Source organism: Thermobia domestica, chromosome 16, assembly GCF_964235325.1.
Source record: "Thermobia domestica chromosome 16, izTheDome1.hap1.1, whole genome shotgun sequence".
NCBI classification, from domain to species: Eukaryota; Metazoa; Arthropoda; class Insecta; order Zygentoma; family Lepismatidae; genus Thermobia; species Thermobia domestica.
In genome coordinates, this window is record NC_137469.1 from 138,505,125 (window position 1) to 138,526,630 (window position 21,506).

General features: G+C 32.8%; 1 protein-coding gene across 1 annotated transcript in view; it reads right to left on the reverse strand.

The window, feature by feature from the left end:
* The window catches only part of LOC145672630 (uncharacterized), a 68,198-nt gene extending 51,178 nt beyond the window's left edge, over positions 1-17,020 (reverse strand). The window contains exon 1 of the mRNA XM_081741791.1: positions 16,011-17,020. Coding sequence (XP_081597917.1) covers positions 16,011-17,020 — 1,010 coding nt within the window. The remainder of the gene's footprint in view (positions 1-16,010) is intronic.
* Positions 17,021-21,506: the final 4,486 nt, after the last annotated feature.

The window sequence follows — 21,506 nt, forward strand, 5'->3', positions numbered from 1 at the left end:
CTGATAGTAATGATGTTACAATTGGGAGTATAGGCACTGTCCTCGGTTTTAATGTTTTTGAAGTTTTAGAAAAGAACAAAACACATATTGGAAGTAAGTTGCCAAAGTTTCATCCGTTTGATACTATAAATGTTCACTGTAATATAGCAGATGGTGTGTTTGTTAAAGATACAGAATACACACATAGAGAAACAGGGATCATAGCATCATTTAAAACAGATGCTGAGTTCAAACATAGTATTATTTACGAGCCTACTTATCCATTATTTTTCCCTATATCCAAAGACAAGGTTGACAATTTTGAGATAAGGATAACAGATGAGAATGATTCCTTAATTGATTTTGGTGGAGCAACAACAACTGTACTTTTACAAACTAAGATTTTCTCTTAAATAAATAGGAAGATGTGTTCTATTAAAGGTTGTATGTTTAGTGTTCCTTATAACGAACTAAAGGATCTAAATATTGATCATGTATTAACAAAGAAACAACTTAACGATAAATCTAAGAAAATTAAAGAAGGTAAAGGAATGGATTTAACTTTAACTACTGCACAAATGAAAAAGATTAAGAAGGAGCATATGGGCGGTTTTATCTTTACAATTCCAGCCATTTTAGCAGCTTTAGGAGCAGTTGGCTCATTAGCAGGTGGTGCAGCAGCGATTACTAAAACTGTACTTGATGCTAAGAAGAATAAACAAGAACTTGAAGAACAAAAAAAACACAATATGGCTATGGAAGAAGAGCAGGGGGCAGGTAAACCAAAGAAGTCAAAAAACTAAAACCATTGACCAACTTCGATATAGAGAGGTTGGCTAAAGAATTAAAGATAAAACGATTTAGAGGTGTATTTATGAGTGATGAACTTCCACAAAAACCCTATGTACATGAGTGTGGTGTAGTTAACCTTGATAAGTCAGAAAACATTGGTACTCATTGGATATGCTATTGGAAAGATAACAACATAAAGTACGTGTTTGATTCTTATGGTGGTGTTCCTCCTAAACAACTGGTACAATATCTTGGTACCGAAAACTTACTTTACAATGACGAACGAATACAAGACTTTAACTCAGTTATATGTGGTCATCTTTGTGTTAAGGTTTTAAATCTTCTAAATCAAGGGTATTCTTTTAGTGATGTTATGTATATGATTAAAAATGATTAAGTTTAAGTGCTTTTATGGTTTGTATCCATAAAAGTTTTGTTTAAGATAAATATGGAAGCTATACACAATAGATTTTTAGATTATTTTGAGAAGCATGAGGATGAACTAGATGCACTAGATAGATTTAATTTTTATCAGTATTTTCAGGATGTTAGCGAGATAGACTTAAAAGATAAAAACAACGTATATAATGTTATTGATTTATGGAAAATGCTAATACCAAAATTTTTGTACACGGAAGAAGAGTTGGAAAAGTTACGTCCAATAATTACCGTAAAGGAGTTGTTGTCAAATTATAGCTCTAGACCATTAGAGTGCAGTAATTGTGGTAGTAAGTCATTAACAAAAGGTATGAGTAGATACATTTGTGACGATTGTTCTGTAGAGAGTGGTTGGGTTTACAGTACTTGTGAAGAAACGAAAGCTGCTTGCGTAAGAAAACCATGGTATGATACTATAAAAAGATTTAAGTTACAGTTATCTCGTTTGCAAGCTTTACAGGATAGAATTATTCCCGAAGAGGTGTTCAAGGTGTTAAATGATGAATTTGGAGATATGCCAAAACATTTAATATCAACAAAAGATGTTCTAGAAGTACTAAAGAAAAACAAATACACAAAATATTATGATGATGTCTATTTAATACACTATCACCTAACCGATCAAAAACCATTAAAGTTGCAGCATATGGAGGAAACACTTATAAATGAGTTCGAAAACTTACACGAGGTCTTTAGGGAGCTGTATTTGGAAAGAGCATTGTTTATTAACTTGAAATGTGTATTGTATCATCTGTTGAAAAAGCACGATGTTCATGTTGATATTGATTTTAAACACTCACCTAGACAAATAGAGATGTTAAAGAAATGTTTTGAAAAATTAGGATGGGCATTTTCTGTATAATAAATGAGTATGGATATATTTGGTAATGTTAAAGATAGAAAAGATAATGTTGATATTAGTGAAGAAAAATTAAAATTGTTGGAGAATTTAAATGATCTTGTTAGCGTAAGTCAACTTAGATCAATAGAAGCCCAATTAGAGAACGATAGAGAACGATTTGAAGATGCATTAGAAACGTTACAAGACACATACATAAAGAAAGAAGATTTTCAAAAGATTAGGATGGATACTACTAAATTGATTATGCAAAAAGAAACCATGCCTCTACTATATCGATTAAGAGCTAAAAACGTTAAGGAGCCAATCTTTAGAATATTTAATCTCTCTAATGGTTACAAATTTCTCTATAATGGGAAAATAATGCACATGGAATTAAGTTTGGATAAATACTTTCTAGATATATATTTGGGTGATACTTTGATTAAAGAGATACCTTTTGACTTTAAGAAGAACGATATAATTACGATTAAACCAAATAAAAATTCTGCTATGGAAGAAGGACAATTATTGTTTGTTGTAATGTACATAGAAAGAGAGCTTTCCTAAAGACGTTTGCTATATAATAAATATGGATATCTGTGGTAATGTTAAAATGACATCAGAGTTAGATAATACAGTTGTGAGAAAAGATATTGCTATGTTGAAAGAAGAGCTTAACTTCATCAAACGGAGTTATGTTATAGAGCTTCATAGTCGATTGATATCAGAAAATGTTGAAACTCCGTTCTTTTTAATACATAATCTATCTATCGCATACAAATTTCTTTATAAAGGTAGGTTAATGCATATAGAGTCATCTTACAATACGTATTATATAGATATATATTTAAATGATTCTCTAGTTGAAACTTTTCCATTGCACTTTAATACAAATGATAAATTAACAGTTAGACCATCTAAAGATTCTGATCTGAAACATGGCAAATTATTATTGCTTAATATGCATGTAGAAAGAGAAGACGAAGATAGTGATGATGATGGTGAGAATGTTGATAGCATAATATTAAACAGCGATAGTTATTGATTTTCTATCTAATAAACAGGATGTATTGTGTTAAGTGTAAGAAATCGACAGATACGAAGAAAGATACTATTAGAATTGAACAAACAAAGAATGGAAGATATCTAAAGAAAGGTATTTGTTCTGTATGTGGTATTACTAAAACCCGATTCGTTAAAAAGCCTGATTGACTAGAAGAAGGTAAAGGTGTTAGAGAAGACATTATACAAGAAATTCACAAACCATCTAGAAAAAACTTTGACAGATTAAGTGTAGTTATAAAAGGTATCGATGATCTTTGGCAAGCTGATCTTGTTGAAATGGATAGCGGAGTATTAAAAGGTGTTTCCAAATTAAATAAAGGTTATAAGTATCTGCTAACAATTATAGATGTGTTCTCGAAATATGCGTTTGCTGTTCCTGTTAAAGATAAGAGTGGGAAGAATGTTACAGAAGCATTCGAATCCATATTAAGAACGAGAAAACCTAGTAACTTACAAACTGATCAAGGTAAAGAGTTTTACAATAAAGAGTTTAAGAAGTTAATGGAGGAAAATAAGATTAATCATTACTCAACCTATAGTGGTAAGAAAGCTTCTGTTGTTGAGAGATTTAATCGAACACTTAAACAGAACATGTGGAAAAGGTTCACAACACAAGGGAATTACAAATGGATAGAGATATTACCAACACTAGTTAAAGAGTATAATCATCAAATTCATAGAACAATTGGTTTAAAACCTATAGAAGTTAATAAGAAGAATGAGCGAACAATATTGGAGAAAGTGTATCAAAAAGAATATAAGCGTGTTAAGCCCAAATACAAGTTAGGTGATCATGTTCGTATAAGTAAGTCGAAAGGGATATTTGAGAAAGGATATACACCTAATTGGTCAACAGAAGTATTTGTTATTAGTGAAGTTATTCCATCCAATCCACCTACATATAGAATTAAAGATTTAGAAGAAGAGGATGTGCAAGGTAGATTTTACGAACCAGAACTATTAAAGACGAGGCATAAAGATGAATACTTGGTAGAAAAGGTGTTGAGAAAGAAAGGTGATAGAGTATATGTTAAATGGCTAGGGTTTGATGATTCGCATAATAGTTGGGTAGATAAAAGTAATGTTGTAGTGTAAATATAAATGATTGTCTTTTATGGTTATTATGCCATAAAAGGTTGGTTTAAATGAGATAAGGGGGTAACGAAACGATACCCCCATAACATATATTTCCAGCGCTCGTATTCGAGCTGTGAAAATTATCAAAAAATAACCGACTCCTCTAATCATAGGAGTCGCTCCAAAACAAAATTAATAACAAACTAAGTGGACCGAATTCGGGCTACTTTGAAAATTCATCTTACACAGTAATGAAACGTTACTCTCATAACATATATTTCCAGGGTCGGTATTCCGGCTGTGGAAATTATCAAAAAATAACCAACCCCCAGAATTCTGGGAGTCGCTCCAAAACAAAGTTACATACAAACAAATCAAGGTCCCGAAAACGGGGACCCGCGTTAATCCACAACAACATACAATCTTCATTAACGAGATAAGCGGTCTAGATATAGACCACTTCAAAGAAGCGACGTATGCATGTTTGAAAGGGGTCTAGTGCTGGTGGACCCCACGAAAATGAAGTTAAAAATTGTCTATATAATAAATATGGGCACTATGGATAGTTCTCTTAGTTTAAATGATATTTGCTATGAACAGATCAAAGATAACTATTGGTATGGTATCTTCGGTGATTTCAAGTTGATTATAGATAAGAGTACAGGATACTTCAATGCTACTAAGTTGTGTCAGAGTGGTGGTAAGAGGTTTGATCATTGGTTAGAAAATAAACGATCTAAGAGACGAGTTGAATATTATGAGAAAAAGCATGGCTCCCGGAAAACCGGGAACCATCATCAGCCATTATATGAGATTAGACTTGGTGGTACAGAAGCCAATAATGAAATATCAGGTACATATGTTTACAAAAAGATTCTTTTAGATATTGCAACTTGGTTATCTGATGATTTCTATGATAAGTGTTATGATATAATCGAAGATTACTTCACACAAGACTTCAAACAAATTCGAGAAGACCAAGAAGAGTTACAATCAAGAGTAGAAGAGATAGAACAACAAATGGAGCAATTACGATTGTACAATCAAGAACTAGAAAGCAAAGTTGATTATCTTAAAACAGTTGCAGCACCATATACAGAAGATCCAGGAAAGATACATAGGCTATTCATTATCAAGAAAAACCTTACTAAAGAACAGCTTGAAAATATACTCTTTTACTATGACGAAGAAGAACGAGATCAAAAAGAAAGAATAGAACGAGATCAAAAAGAAAGAATAGAACGATATAAGTATTGGATTGGAAGAGTACAAACATGCAATTACGAAAGTAGGATTAAACAACTCAAACTTAAGTATCCAAGTATGAGTATTCTGCTTAACGTCGACGATCCAAACTCTATCAACTTATACAACAGAGCTAAAGAACGCTATGATGTTAAGATAACTTGGCACGGTTCGCATATGAACACAGATTTAAGTGATATAGATCTTGTTGACAGGTTTATTCAGTTAAGAGACATTTAAGTATAAAAAATACGAGAAACTAAATATACCATTGCTTTTATGGGTTAGCCCATCAAAGTACGAAGAATTGTATTAGAACAAACAAACCCCCGAACGGAAAATTTTCCGGTTGCAAAATACACCATCATGACACAAAACAAAACATCAGAAGACAAGCTCATTTCAGAAAAGATAAGCGGTCTAGATAGATATAGACCACTTTAAAATTCCCTCCGAAGCTAGGAACTTCAAAAACTCGTCTTACACAGTAAAATTAGCAGGTAACGAAAATGAAGTTAAAAATAAAGATTTTCTATATAATAAACATGGGTACTATGGATAGTCCTCTTAGTTTAAATGATATCTGCTATGAACAGATTAAAGACAATTATTGGTATGGTCTGTTTGGAGATTTTAAATTGATTATAGATAAGAACACTGGATACTTTAACGCTACCAAGTTGTGTCAGAGTGCTGGTAAAAGGTTCAGAGATTCGAAATGTAGCAAACATAACATAGAGTTGGTCTCTTACATAAATCAAAGCCGGTGCGGGATATCTGGCGCCGGCTACGAAGTAACTGGGGATAATAAAGATTCTAAAGAGTTATTAGATTACTACAACAAACTTCAAAATTCCTCCGAAGCTAGGAACTTCAGAAACTCGTCTTACACAGTAAAACTAGCTGGTAACGAAAATTAAGTTAAAAATAAAGATTTTCTATATAATAAATATGAGTACTATGGATAGTTCACTTAGTTTAAACAATATCTGCTATGAACAGATCAAGGACAACTATTGGTATGGTCTGTTTGGTGACTTCAAGTTGATTATAGATAAGAATACAGGATACTTTAATGCTACTAAGATGTGTCAGAGTGGTGGTAAGAGGTTTGACAACTGGCTGAAAAATAAAGATTCTAAAGAATTATTGGAATACTACAATGAAAAATTAGCTTCCTATAATTGTATGAGGCTAAATTTAACGTATTATATAGAACCAAAAGGTACAAACGAGAAAGATTTATTAATTTCTGGTACATATGTATACAAAAGAATTTTCCTAGCTATTGCTTTTTGGACATCACATGACTTTTACGAAAAATGTTCTGTAATCATCGAAGACTATTTCGTTTCTAATTTTAAACAGATTCAAGAAGACCAAGAAGAGTTACAATCAAGAGTAGAAGAGATAGAACAAATGGAGCAATTACGATTGTACAATCAAGAACTAGAAAGCAAAGTTGATTATCTTAAAACAGTTGCAGCACCATATACAGAAGATCCAGGGAAAGTACACAAACTAGTTATTATTAAAAAGAACCTCACAGCTGGTCAGCTTCAAGACATAGTAGACAAGTACGACACAGACAAACATGATCAGGTTCGGCGTTATGAGTCATACAAATATTGGGTTGGAAGGGTTCAACAGCGCAACATCAAAGCAAGACTTCAGTGTCTCAAAGAAAAGTACCCAAGCATGTCAGTGTTATCAGAAACCAAAGATCCAAACTCAGTCAACCTCCTAAACAAAGTCAAAGAAAAATACAGCTGTGTTGTTTCGTATGGTTGTCATGTGGATATTGAAGGAGAAGACGACGATGAGTTTGTTGTTGATTTGTTTTTGAGTATAAGAGACAATTAACAATAAGTTGTGTGTTTAGATATTTGTAAAGGTTACAACTTTTATGGTATAATAGCCATAAAAGATAATTAGTTATACATTACCCTCTGCTGCAACAGTGAATGCTACATTCAACATATCACCTAAATTGGGATTATTATGATATTTTCTTATTATAGCTCTCCAATCCACAAAATATTTATATGTATATATAAAGTCTATAGATAGGTCTTGATAAGTTGAAATGTTAACCCAATGAACTCTGCTTTCGAACTCTGCAATAAATTCTCCTGTTAAATTTTGAGACATTGAAATCATTTCCCAATCTACTTTGTCAGCGTAATCTCTTATAAGGTTTTCTGATAATTGTTTAGTTCCAGATATGTACCACCAATTAACTCTATCTGCATGTTCTCGTATAAAGGCTTCAGAGAGTTCGTTTTTGTAAGATATAGCATCAAAATCAACTTTATCTATAAACTCATTAATAAATTCTTCAGATAGCTTTTGGTTATACGATACTTTTTTCCAATCAACTCTATCTGCAAATTCTCTTATAAAGTCTTCTGATAAGTCTTGGCTTCCTGAAATAATCTCCCAATCAACTTTATCAGCTAATTCTCTTATAAACTCTTCCGACAAAGTTTTCCATAAACATATTTCGCTCAAATTAACTTTATGCAGATATTTGCGTATGAAGTCTTCTGTAATGTGATCATAGTTATATTCCTCCTCATAATCATCATAACCTATAGATAACCATTGTTCATCAGTCAGTGAATCTAATATCTCATCAGACAAGTCCATAACGTTTGCATAGAGAATGTTTTGTATAAGAAATGAGTTGTTTTCTTTAGTGGCTTTCTTGAACAAATGATCTAACATACCTATGGACACGCTAAAATTTATTTTGTGTTCATCATTATAACCACCAATATCTAAATATTTACATACACAATCAAATACAGGTTTGTAAGATAATATTTCCTTAGCAGTAGTCATGTTCGTTTTTATTCTTAGATTTTTAAAATTTATTTAATTTTTGTTGGTTTTGTATATAATAAATATGGAGAAAGAATTTGATTTATTACATGATAGACTTAACCTTATTCATGAAGATCTTAAACTTTTAGCAGCACTACTAGAGAAGCAAATACTGTTAAAGGAAAAAGAATTAATAATAATGCAACAAAAAACATCTGATTTGAGTAGTGATGATGAATATAAACATGGTAGTGATGATTATGATGATGATGATGATGAGTAAGTTTACAAAAATGATTTAATTTTAATATGTGTATATGTGACTTTGATGGGTTAATCCCATAAAAGCCGGTTCTAATACAACGCGTAATATGTAGACAATGGCAGGGGTGTACAATGTTAAGCGTTGTACTAGGACAAATGAAAATGAACTGAAATAATCCGACGAAGATAAAAATTGAGTTATACTAAGATTTTCTATATAATAAATAGGATGAATAATTATAGTAAATTTACTGTAGTAGAGTTAAGACGCCAATGTAAAGAGAGGGGAATCAGAAGATATTCCCGATTAAGAAAAGCAGAACTGATAGACCTTCTTAAACAACATGATGATGAACAAAGCAGGAGGCAGATTAGAAATATATTCCCATTTAAACAAGAAGTAATTGAAGAACCGAAGCCAGCACGTATACCCATCAAAGTAGAATTAGAAGAAACAGCATTCAAGAAGCGTTTACAAACCATTAAAGTTGAAAACACAGGAGGATATAAAGATCCAATAAAATTTTTAGATGCAAGCGGAAGAGTTGCTATTAACAAAATCAAAGAGGAATTAAAATTTCACCCTGTTAAAGTTAACCTTGTTTTCATTTGTGACTATATTAAAGATAAAGAAATACAAGAACGCAATTTCAAAACATCAAACGAGAGAATATTAGAATCAACTGACTTAAGTGAATATATACATCATGCCAAACAAAAACTTCGTAGAGAAATGGAAGAATTTCAAGGCCGAGGATCAGGATGGACGTTACATCAAATTAAACACCTAGAAATCAGATTAAATAAGTATGTACCATTAAGAGCTTCTTCCTATATTGAACTTCCAAAGCAGATTAAAGATAAGAAAGCAGTAATAAATATTCAAAATAAAGATAATAAATGTTTCTTATATTCTATTGCAAGTTATTTAAAACCTATTGATAGAACCGTTTCAAAAAATCCTCAAAGACCCTCTCATTATAAACAACTTGTTAATGAATTACAAAAGAAATATTGTGATGGTTTTGAGTTTCCTGTACAGTTAAAAGATATAGTTAAATTTGAAAAAAAGAAGTAATATCTCCATCAATGTTTACAGCTATGACAAGAACTATAATGTATATCCACTTCAAATCACAAAAAATAAGCAGGAAACTCATATCAATTTATTATATGTAAAAGATGAAAAAAACAATCATTTTTGTTGGATAAAAGACCTATCACGATTAATAAGAAGTCAAGTGACAAAACATACTGAGAAATTATACTTTTGTGATAGATGTTTAACAAGGCACTTTAGAAATGAGAAGCAGTTGCAAAACCATGAGCTATATTGTAAAGAGCATGAGGCTGTTAGAATAGAACTTCCTAAACCATATGACAATCAAATAAAGTTTCAAAACTATAATCGATCATTAAGAGTTCCATTTACGATAATTGCTGACTTTGAATGTATCTTATGTAAGTTAAAAATAGAGCATAATTGTAGTAAAATAGTAAAATATCAAAAGCAAAAGCCAATGAGTTTTTGTTACTATGTCAAGTATTCAAATGGAGACTACAAAGCCCCTGTTAGTTATATAGGTCCAGATGCTGCGAAAGTATTTATTGAAATGTTACAAAAAGAAGCAATAGAAATTATGAAAATATATAACAGAGTAGTTGATATGACCCCGCTTAGTGAGGAGGAAATAAAAGCTTATAACAGTTCAGATACTTGTCATATATGTGAGAAAAACTTGAATGACTTACCACCAGCTGTTGAGAAAAAAATAAATATACTGAAGAAGAAAATACAGTTCTACAAGGATAAAGATGATGAGTGAAAAAATAGAAAAATATTTGTATAAGATAGAAAAATGTGACTTAAAAAAATGTTTGTATAAGATAAATAAAAATAAAGCAAAGGTAAGAAATCATGATCATTTAACTGGAAAGTTTAGAGGTGCAGCTCACAGTTATTGCAATTTAAACTATAAAAATCCCAACTTTGTTCCTGTATTTCTTCACAACTTAACTGGCTATGATACACATTTGTTTATTAAGGAGTTAGCTTATGATACACAGAAAATTAAACTGATCGCTAATAATGAGGAAAGGTACATAACATATGAAAAATATGTAAAAGCAGGATCAGAAAAAGATGGAATAAATTTAAGATTTGTTGATTCATTTAGATTTATGCCAAAGAGTTTAGCAGAGTTAACAAAGAATTTAAAGCCAGAACAATTTCGAGAAACATTAAAGTTTTTCCCGATTGATAAACTTGATCTAGTTAATACTAAAGGTGATTATCCATTTGATTATGTTGATTCATTTGACAAATTGAAAGAACCTGTTCCATTATCTCCAGACAAATTTACAAACAGATTAACAGGAGAAAAAATGAGTCCTGAACGTCATAAGCTTCATGTACGAGTTTGTAAAGAATTCAATCTAGAGTTATTGGAGGACTTAACTGAACATTATAACAAAACAGATGTCCTCCAATTAACAGATATATTTGAAAACTTTAGAGATGTGTGTTTAAAGGCATATGGATTAGATCCTGCTTGGTATTATACAGCACCAGGTCTATCGTGGGATGCAATGTTAAAGATGACTAAAATTAACTTAGAAATGTTAACTGATTATGATAAAATACTAATGTTAGAAAAGGGTATACGAGGGGGAATCTCACAATGCAGTAAAAGATATGTAAAAGCTAACAACAAATATATGCAAGATTATAATAGGGATGAGTGTTCAACATACCTAGCATATTTAGACGCAAACAACTTATATGGATGGGCTATGAGTCAATACATGCCTTATAAAGACTTTAAGTGGGTTAAACCTTACATAGATATAAAGAACATTCCAGATGACTCAGAAACTGGCTACATATTAGAAGTAGATTTAGAATATCCAAAGCATTTACATAACAAGCATTCTGATTTACCATTAGCTCCAGAGAAGATGTGTCCACCCGGCTCAAAACAATCGAAATTATTAACAACGCTTTACAATAAGGAAAGATATGTAATTCACTATAGAAACTTAAAACTTTATATGTCACTTGGAATGAGATTAAAGAAAGTGCATAGAGTATTAGAATTCAAACAATCAGACTGGCTAAAGAAATACATCGATTTAAATACAGAGATGAGGACGCAAGCTAAAAACAAGTTTGAAGAAGATTTTTATAAGCTCATGAATAACTCAGTATTCGGGAAAACAATGGAAAATATTCGAAAAAGACAGCCCATACAATTAGAATGTGATCCTAAGAGGGTAGAAGCATTAATTACTAAACCTAACTTTGATTACAGAACAATATTTAGTGAGAACTTGTGTGCTATACATATGAAAAAAGAGCGATTAACATTTAATAAGCCAATATATGTTGGTATGAGTGTGTTAGAACTATCAAAACTGTTAATGTATGATTTTCATTATAACACGATGAAGCCGAAATATGGAAACAATATAGATTTATGTTATATGGATACCGATAGCTTTATATATGAGATTGAGACTGAAGACTTTTACAAAGATATAGCAGAAATAGTTGACCAGTTTGACACGAGTGAATACAAGGAAAATAACATATATGGACTACCACTAATAAACAAAAAAGTAATAGGTAAGATGAAAGATGAGAATAAAGGTAAGATAATGACAGAGTTTATTGGCTTGAGATCAAAGATGTATGCTTATAGAGTAGAAAATAAAGAAGAGAAAAAAGCTAAAGGAGTAACTAAATGCGTAGTTGCCAAGGAGTTGCAGTTTGATGATTATAAAGAAAGCTTATTTAAAAATGTTAAAACGTATAAAGACATAAACCTTATTAGAAGTTATAAGCATGATATATATAGTATAACCGTTCATAAGCTAGTATTAGATTCCTCAGACGATAAAAGATATATACTACGAGATGGTGTAAATACGCTAGCTTGGGGGCATTATAAGATAGAAGAGGAGTAGATGTAATTATATGTAGTGTAGTTTTAGTTATAAGTTTTAGATGTAAGTTTTTATGAATTAAATGTCATAAAAGCATATTCAATCTCACTTTGGGGTATCCTTCTGTGTTAAAGTACAATGGTCAGTGGCGGCTTCATAATTTTTTGGGTAGTTAGGGGGTGGAGGGGGAAAGTGGGGCAAAACATACATATGTCCCCTACTTCCGAGGGCTCTCAATTCCTTCAAAAAGATCTATCCATATACTATATACGGCATAGTTGCCAAACTTACTGAAGAATATATTACAATTAATCTAACGCATGTAACGTAAATTGGAGACCGTGGTTGGATTTATATGGGTCTTGTGTATTTGTATTAAAAATTTCAAGTCATTACCTGCAATACTTTGTTAGAAATTACCATATTAAATTTTACATGTTATCAAATGGAGAGTTAGAAACCTAAGCGAAGAGGTAGCAGATCCCCTTAATTTAGGCTCTTAAAAATATTTCAGAACAAACGAATGGAAAAGACTGTTTTAAAGCTATAACGTTGTAAACTTGATTCCTGTTTCTTTTTCAGCTGAATGGAGAGTGTACTACGTCACACACACTGCTTTAGACAAGGAGAGGTGGAGGACGGGGAGGAGTTGGAATAAATACTAGAAGCAACTAATCGATTGATACATGTATTGCGGGAATGCATAAGAAAACTGGGCAAGAGTTTGTTATTCATTTGGACTTAGAATTTTTGTAACAAATTTTATGCCGCGGACTGTACCCTGTCGATGTTTTACTTATTCCCCGCATGTGACCATATTGTTAACTGTGATTCGCGCTAAAGTTGGGTCAAAATCACTTTCAATGCATGTGTATTCTCTTTTATTGCATTAATTCAATTTAGTTCTTAGATAAAGTGTTGTTTCTGTTGTCTAATTCTAAGGAATTCTGGTAATGAGTCTCATAAGCAAGGAACTATTTTCTTCTGCCGCATGGATGTTCTAAGGCTCTCTAACCAATAAAATCAAACAATCACCACGTGTATTTGTTTACATGAGGTACTGAACGTTCCTTGAATAAACTTTAGTGATGTTCTGGCGGTATAACTCGAAGCCTTGTCCATATGGATCATCACCTGGTTCGTGTTCGTTCCACACAACTGCGTCCTTGGTTTGTAACAGAATAAATAAGATACTGTAAGTTTTCGTTTAATATGTAGATTTGAAATGTGTAATAACCTGATGTAGTGCCATGTTGAGAATTGTTAATCTGGTGGTATTGAAGAATATGTTAGATAATTCCCCTTGCTGATATTTGCACCATAGAAAATTTCAGAGTATTACTTACTTGGGATCGTAACAAGTCTTATGCGAGAGTAGTAAGAAATTGGGGATGCAGTGATGAACTAACATTTGACCGAATTAAATGAACAAATTCAAGTTTACGAATTTATTCCCTTCCTATTGATAAATAAGTCTATTGGCCTAAGATGAAAGTCATATCATACTCAGAGAGACTTTGTGTACATATCACTTCTTCTTTTGTAGAACGTCTTCACTTAAGGATCACCAAAACATCAGACCGAGGCTCTAACAAGAATAATCCTTAGCCTTACTGTAGTCTGGATTTTATTCAGAAGTCACTTCCTAGGTTCAATTCAGTAGTTTTCTATCATTGAATTCGGCAGTACACTAAAGAATGCGGAATCCAGACAGGGTGGTATGATCAGGACAGAGCAATGTACTCATAGAAAATACAGTAAATCTTCAATGGATCGTTCTCCCCAAGTATGATACAAACAATATATTACTTGGAAAAAGGGCATTTCAAGATAAATAATCCAATCTTATGTAGATACCAGGTGTGTCAAAAGTCCGCGACCATAGGCCTTATGAGTCAAGATACGAAAAAAATGATAATTTGTTGAAAGTAGGTGGTTTTCAATCTAAAATGGTGGATTTTTTCTCATTGCATCAACCGTTTTGGCTCCACACTGGTAAGGTCGTCTATGACAAATGATAAACTACAGTTGCCAGTTCAGTAGCCTGCTCCCCTGGGTTCTTACCATACCAGCATTGTTGAGAAACGAATTCGAGTTAAGTTCCCGCACACAACACTGTGCACATCCCATGTCATTTTTGCGTGCCCTTACGCTTCATTTGAATAGCCTGCTAAACAGGAAACGTTACTTTTTATTTAACATAGGACACCTTACCAGTTGCGGCCCAAACGGTGATGCGATTGGAAAAATGCCATTTTTGATTGAAAACTACCTATATTCAGCAACTTTTCTCACTTTCAATTTTTTCGTAGAAGTTGGCTTATGGCCCTATACTTTTATGTATTTATGTATTTTGCGTTCAAGAGACCACAGTATTGTACATTTGTACATGCGGTATAGAACATGTCAAATTCTATTATTGTCTATATAATAAACTACTACTACACTACCTTATACATCACATTAGTCTTACAACATGATACATATATGAACATAGAAATACCATACCTTATCTATTCATCTTCCTGATTTTATTCATAGTGCGAGAATCTATAGTTTTTTCTTTATATTATGCTATCTTCATTTAGTATTTAGGAAACACGTATTCAAGATATTTGATTATAATAATATATAAATAAATATGACTACTCATGTAATAATAAAATAAAATACCTTACTATTGATTCATACAACTACAAGTTTCTAGCTTGAGCATGTTCATAAAATTCCGAGACAGTATAAAAGCAGTGCTCTTGTAGGTACTTTGTTAGTCTTTGCTTAAAGAGGTGATCAGATTGTGAATTTTTTATGTTGATGGGTAAGCTGTTATAAATTTGTATTCCTGTATATTTTGGACCTTTTTGGTAAAGTGTTGTATTATGAATGGGAATTGCAAAATCACTTTTGTTTCTGGTATTGTATGTATGAATGTCACTGTTGCATTTAAGAGACGGTTTCAGGTATTTTCTTGTAAAGATTGCCGTTCGTAATATATAAAGACAAGGCAGGGAGAATTTTAAGCTCACGGAATATTCTTTTGCATGATACTCTTGATTTTGTACCTTTCGTTGTTCTCAGTACTCTTTTTTGAATCTTAAAAATTGTCTTACTTTCTGCTGCGTTTCCCCAGTGTACTATTCCATACGTAAGTAGACTCTCAAACTGACTATGATAAATTACTTTTATTGCTGATATGTTGAATGATGTCTTCACACTTTTTAAGGCATAGTGCACTTTACAAAGTTTCTTTTGGAGTACAGATACGTGCCTATCCCACGTTAGTGTATCACTTACCCAGAGTCCTAGAAATTTCGTTGCTTTAATGTTATCTATAAATTTATTTTTAATAGATATGATTGGATTATTTACATGTGTATTTCGAGAGTGATGAAAGTTTATTACTGTAGTTTTATCGGTATTTAATTTTAATTTATTATTTTCAAGCCATGAGTTTAATTCATCTATTGTTTGTTCAATACTAACTTTCATTTTACTGTCAGTGTATTCAGTAATGGCTAGACTTGTATCGTCAGCAAACATGGTTGGTTTGGCTGCTTTTATGTAAGCTGGAAAATCATTGATGAAAATTATAAAGAGAGTAGGGCCTAAAATAGAGCCTTGTGGCACCCCGCATTTTATTGGTTTGATGTCAGAGGTATATTTGAAACTTGTACCCCGCTGATCCGTGTAATCAATTTCTACGGCTTGATTTCTATCTTCTAAATAGCTTTGGAACCATTTATTTACAACTCCTCTTACACCGATATTGTTTAGTTTTTCGAGGAGTATTTGATGCGAAACAAGGTCGAATGCCTTAGTTAAGTCAAGAAAAATGCCAGTACATTTTTTCCTGTCGTCTAATGCATCCCGAATATAATCGAGATAATTAAATATCGCCGTCTCAGTTGACTTTTTGCGTTGGAAACCATTTTGAGCAATGTCTATTATATTATATTTTTCCAAGAAGTTTACTATACGTTTTTGCATAGTTGATTCAATGATTTTTGAGAAGGGTGAAAGTAAGGCAATGGGTCTATAGTTTTCTACCTTATACCTATCATCTTTTTTATGAATTGGTTTAATTCGTGCTAATTTTAATTTTTGAGGAAACTGTCCTGATGAAAAGGAAAGATTTATAAGATATGTCAAAGGTTCCTCTATATAAGCGGAGCTTTTCTTCACTATTGTCATTGGAATGTTATCAAAACCTACTGACCATTTGTCTTTTTGCTTTGAAATTATTTGAGCAACTTCGTTAGGTATCACTGGCTGAAGGAACATCGTTTTTTGTAGCCTACCTTCCGTAGATTTTTTTTCGAATTTAGTACCCGTTACACTTTTATTTCCGATTTCAGTAAAATAGTTGTTCATAATATTAGCAACTAACACTGGGTCAGTTATTTTAGTATCTACATGATTCAATTCAATGTTTCCTATCTCCCTAGAAGATGCTTTACTATTTGTTTCACTCTTTACTATTTTCCAAAGTGTTTTTGATTTATTTTTTGAACGCTCAATTTGTTTGTCATATTCCATTCTTTTAGCCATTTTTATTACACGTCTATATATGCGCTTGTAATTCGCGTAATATCTATTAAGTTCCGGGTTCGATAACTCTTGTTTGACTCTTTGTGTCAACTCTCTAATTGTTTTGCTGGATTTCTTTATTCCTGAAGTTATCCACGACTTTGTCTTATGTGTGTAAATTTTACGAGTGGTAGTCGGGAATGCTGCATTAAAATAGTTACTATATATGTTAAGGAAATATTCCCAGGCTTTATCTACTGTAGTTTGCTTGTAGATATCCTCCCATGTTTCACCGCTTAAGAGATAGTTGAAGTAAACCACATTGTCTGCGCCAAAATTTCTTTTAGTGATACTTTTCGATATTCTATTAATATTGCTACTGGTTACATTTAGAATAGTAAAAATTTGAGCTTCATGGTCGGAAAATCCGGTATTGAAAACTTTCACGGAATATTCTAAGACATCTTTGTTTAGGAGCATTTGGTCTATTGCGCTTTTTGTTGTCGGTGTTATTCTGGTGGGTTCCCTAACTACTGGCGTTAAGTTGTATGAATCAATAAGAACCTGCACGTTTCTATCGATTTCGCTTGACAAAAAATTAACATGCAGGTCACCTATTACTACTACTTTATTACCTGGGGTAGTTAATTTTTTCAGTATCTCATCTAAATTGTGTGCTAATACTTTAATATTACTATTTGGGGTTCTGTAAATACAAATGATAAATAGTTTTTGTTTTGGTAACTCCATTATACAGGACTCAAAGTCTTTTTCGGTGTTGAGGTAATTAAATTTTTTACATATATTTGTCTCTAATCCTGTTTTAATATATATCGCAACTCCCCCTCTTTGGGTACCCGTTCTACAGTACCACTCTACTAATGTATAGTTATGGATTTTATAATATTCTATTTCATCTAATTTTAACCAATGTTCCGTTATACAGATTACATGTATATTATCTAATTCAGTGGAAAGTAGTACCTCCAGCATGTTAATTTTTACCTTATTGAGACCTTGCACATTTTGATGAAAAATATTAATACTACCTATCGATACAGGTGTAGTATTTTGTTTCTTTAAGTTTCTTCTGTCATGCGTAAATTTTGTTTTTGAATTTGTTAGCGTTTCACGAGTGTTTGAACATTTAGTAGTATCGGTATCCCCTACCATAAAAAATCACTGGATAATATTTTTCGCGTTCTCTTTCGTCGTTCTACCTTTTGGCCATTTTCTGTAGTTACATCGTTTACTCGACTGTTTTCTGTACGTGGATAAAATAACTTGTTTTCATAATTAAGATTACTAACACTACTAACTTTACTAATGTTACTGCTAATTTGGCCTGACCCTATAACGCCATCATAATCTGCTATCATCTTGCTACTATCTTCTGCTTTTTGGTTTAAATCATTTGACCTTTGTACTAAACTAATTCTATCCACATAATCTAAACTTACACCAATAGAGCGTGCATTTTCGTTGAATTGAACAAGGCTCTTGTTTTTGGTATTTCTACTGTCAAGTACTACAGGAGTTACACCTTTCGTACTTTCTACTGAGACTTGCCATGCTAGTGGTATAGGATCCCTCTTAGACTGCTGTTTGACTAGATTACATAGTTTTTCTGCCAAAATTGTTTTACCTATCCCGTTGAAATGCAACCCATGTCTGGTACGATACTCCCGTGGACTGTTGCTAATATCTAACACTTTAACATTTTTGAAATTTTTACACACTTTTATTATTTCTTTATTAGTCTTCTGCACTTCTTTATTCACAATTGATGCTCCAATAAGGTCGTGTCTGTGCGGTATAGTGCTTACTATGACATTTGTATGCGTTAGGTTGGGTAAGGTTTTTCTTAATAATTCAACTACACTACGAGAGTCATTTTTTGCAACGTCATTTGCACCACCTATCACAATGACAGTATCATTTTTTGTCATAACTTTATCATTCGTTACTGGTTTAATTATTTCACTGAGTCCTGCGCCTGGTTTCACAATCCCCACAATTGACACATTTGCACTACTACGTTTCATTCTTTCAGCAATACCTCTTCCATGACTATCTCCGAGTAATAGAATATTCCCTTGCACATGAAAATTTGGGGTCTTCACTTTTGAATCACAGTCTTCAACTTGCTTTACCATCAATACTGGGTTTAGTTTATTTTGCACTGGTGTACCGTTTATGACATTTTTTGACTCGCGCACCATAAAATTTTGTCCTGATGTTAACTCACTAGTAGTACTCAGTACCTGAAACCTATTTGTTACCTCAATATCAGTAGCTAATGATTGTTGCTTTTTTGCACGATTTATGCCGCCTTTTTTCTTTACCGTTGTCCAATTTCTAGTTTTATCCCGCCCCTGTTGTTTTACTGTGTTACTTTTCACAGCATCACTATACAAATCCTGTATATGATGTGGATTGTTTTTACTTTCTTTACCTTCCACTTCTCCTTGCACTAGGCTGACGTTAGTGACTTGTAGCAATTTAGTAGTAAGTTCTATGTTTTCATTTTTGAGTGCATTCAACTCAGATTTCAGTTCCTGTATATCTTCTGTTAGAAGTTTTAAACATGCTTCTACACTTTCGATGTCACAATCACAGTTGACTTTCTTTGATGCATTACCGTCTTTTGTTTCCAAAGCATGATTGGGGACCTGAAGAGCTATCAGCTTTGATTTGCTTATAAATGTGTCCCTGCTTCTCACTTTATTTTCACACTCATCACAATATTCAATAATACTATTGGCATTGTTTTTTGCCCCACAATTACACAACTTAATACCTTTACTTAAATTTGCTTCCACTACTGTTTTTTGTATACAACCTCTAGCCGCCATGTTGGTATGTATTCACGTGGATTTGATGCGGACTGTACCAAAATTAAAGTTCCATATCTACATTTACAAAACACATAATAAGTGCAATGGCTCATTGACAAAGAAGTGTGATTTTGAGGTTTTCTTAGATTGAACATTACTGCAGAAAAGACTGAAAGAAATATAATCGAAGAGAACTGTGTATCCAGTATGTGTCTGTGCTTGTGTGGAAATACTCCAAGTGCTTAGTAGGACTTCAGTTCACCTATACCAGAGACATATTTTGACAAATACCAAGTGTATTCAAAACTTTTGAAATTTTAAATCTATAGACTAATTAACAGCTACGAAAAGAAAAATGACACAAGTAGTTCTGAATTCAGTCATTATTTAATATTAAAAATTTATACATTTCATATTAACATGGAACAGTAGCACACTGATACAAAGCTCCACTGAAAAGTGGTCAGTATTTCAACAATATCATCTTTAAATCAGAATAAGCAGAAATGCCATACAAATATACGAACGGAGGTCATTTGTTTGCTTTGTTGTTAGATAAAACCACACCGAAGTCATCAACTACTAAAAGAAAGAATATTGAGTTTCTTTTACTTAGCACTTACTGTATAGTATAATATTGCGTTTAAGTTACAACAAAAGTTCACATAACCTGCATTTTCACAAAGACAGCTCATCCACAATCAAATCATGGCCGATTAAATGAATAGTGACGATTATTTTGGCTGTTACTCTATAGTATTGTACAGTCCGCAACAAAAGACCTGCAACATGAGCATCTAAGTTTATTGTGAAACGACGAAGTCTTTTGCTCCAAAATAAGTGTGCATGGGAGACGCCGAGGTTTCTCCTGCGTGATTCGTGCCACTTAGACGTTATGTTGATTCTCTGGGCTGTTAGGCATAGTTTCACAATAAACTTACATGCTCATGTTGCAGGTTTTTTGATGCGGACTGTACCAAAATTAAAGTTCCATATCTACATTTACAAAACACATAATAAGTGCAATGGCTCATTGACAAAGAAGTGTGATTTTGAGGTTTTCTTAGATTGAACATTACTGAAGAAAAGACTGAAAGAAATATAATCGAAGAGAACTGTGTATCCCAGATTATAGTTGAGCATCTGAAACAGATATAAATTAATAGAAAACAAACTTTAATAGCTTATATGGAATGCAAAACATTCTTGAGTCTTCAATTACGAAGGGGTATCAGGAACTTAGGATACAAGACCGATATTTCTGGAATGTCGTCTGTTGTGGAGGAATGAGGAATAATTTTAATACATGAAGTTGGCAACTGCGCCGTTTCAGACACCCGCAAGCTACGGCGTTTGTTGTATGTAAACACAAATGGCGACTAGTTTGGAAAGCCAGTTTTGCGAATTATTTGATTTCTAATCGCGGCTGAAATTCACCGGCAATTGGCAGAAGTTTACAGACTGTAATGTCTCGTTAGAATGTCGCAGAGTGGTGTCGAAAGTTTGCGGCTGTTAGAGAAAACCGACGAGAAGAGCAGTGGCCGACCACCACGCTGTTGAAGCAGTTTCGCTGGGGTATCATCGACCATCCTCCTTACAGTCCAGAACTCGCTCCAAGCGACTTTCACTTGATCTCGCACTTAAAGGAGTATCTAGGAAGCCGTTGCTTC